The 664-nt window shown below is 64.6% G+C and overlaps 1 protein-coding gene across 1 annotated transcript in view; it reads left to right on the forward strand.

The window, feature by feature from the left end:
* NKPD1 (NTPase, KAP family P-loop domain containing 1) overlaps nucleotides 1-664 on the forward strand; it is an 8,446-nt gene that overhangs the window by 6,668 nt on the left and 1,114 nt on the right. The window contains exon 6 of the mRNA XM_005863402.2: nucleotides 3-664. Within this exon, the coding sequence (XP_005863464.1) occupies nucleotides 3-664 (662 nt within the window). The remainder of the gene's footprint in view (nucleotides 1-2) is intronic.

The following is a 664-nucleotide window of genomic DNA, read 5'->3' on the forward strand; positions in this document are numbered from 1 at the left end:
GGCCCTGCTCTACCTGTCCCTGGGCAGCCACGCGCAGAGCCACAGTAGCACGCACAGCAGCGTGATGTGGGTGTTCGGCGGCGCGGCCACCACGCTTTCGGGCTCGGGCCTGCTCATGGCCGTGTTCTCGGTGATCAAGCACCTGTTCGTGAGCCAGCGCAAAAAGATCGAGCGGCTCGTGTCGAAGGAGAAATTCGGCAGCCAGCTGGGCTTCATGTGCGAGGTGAAGAAGGAGGTGGAGCTGCTCACCGACTTCCTGTGCTTCCTGGAGATCTACCAGCGGCGCCGGCTGCGCGTCGTGCTCGAGATCACCGGGTTGGACACGTGCTACTCTGACCACGTGGTGGGCGTGCTCAACGCCATCAACACGCTGTTGTCTGACTGCCACGCGCCCTTCATCTTCATCCTGGTGGTGGACCCCAGCATCCTGGCCGCGTGCCTCGAAAGCTCTGGCTCCATGAAGGGCACGGCCGACAACGGCTACGTCTTCCTCAATCGCACTGTCACGCTGCCCTTCTCGGTGCCCATCATGGGCCACCGCACGAAGCTGCAGTTCCTGCACGACGCCGTGCAGAGCCGCGATGACCTGTTGTACCGCGAGATGACGCGCCAGCTGCGGCCACTGAGCCCGGGCGGTGACGAGGGCGCGCAGCTGCTGACCCGG

The sequence above is a fragment of the Myotis brandtii genome, unplaced genomic scaffold (genome assembly GCF_000412655.1).
Source record: "Myotis brandtii unplaced genomic scaffold, ASM41265v1 scaffold1774, whole genome shotgun sequence".
Taxonomy (NCBI): Eukaryota; Metazoa; Chordata; class Mammalia; order Chiroptera; family Vespertilionidae; genus Myotis; species Myotis brandtii.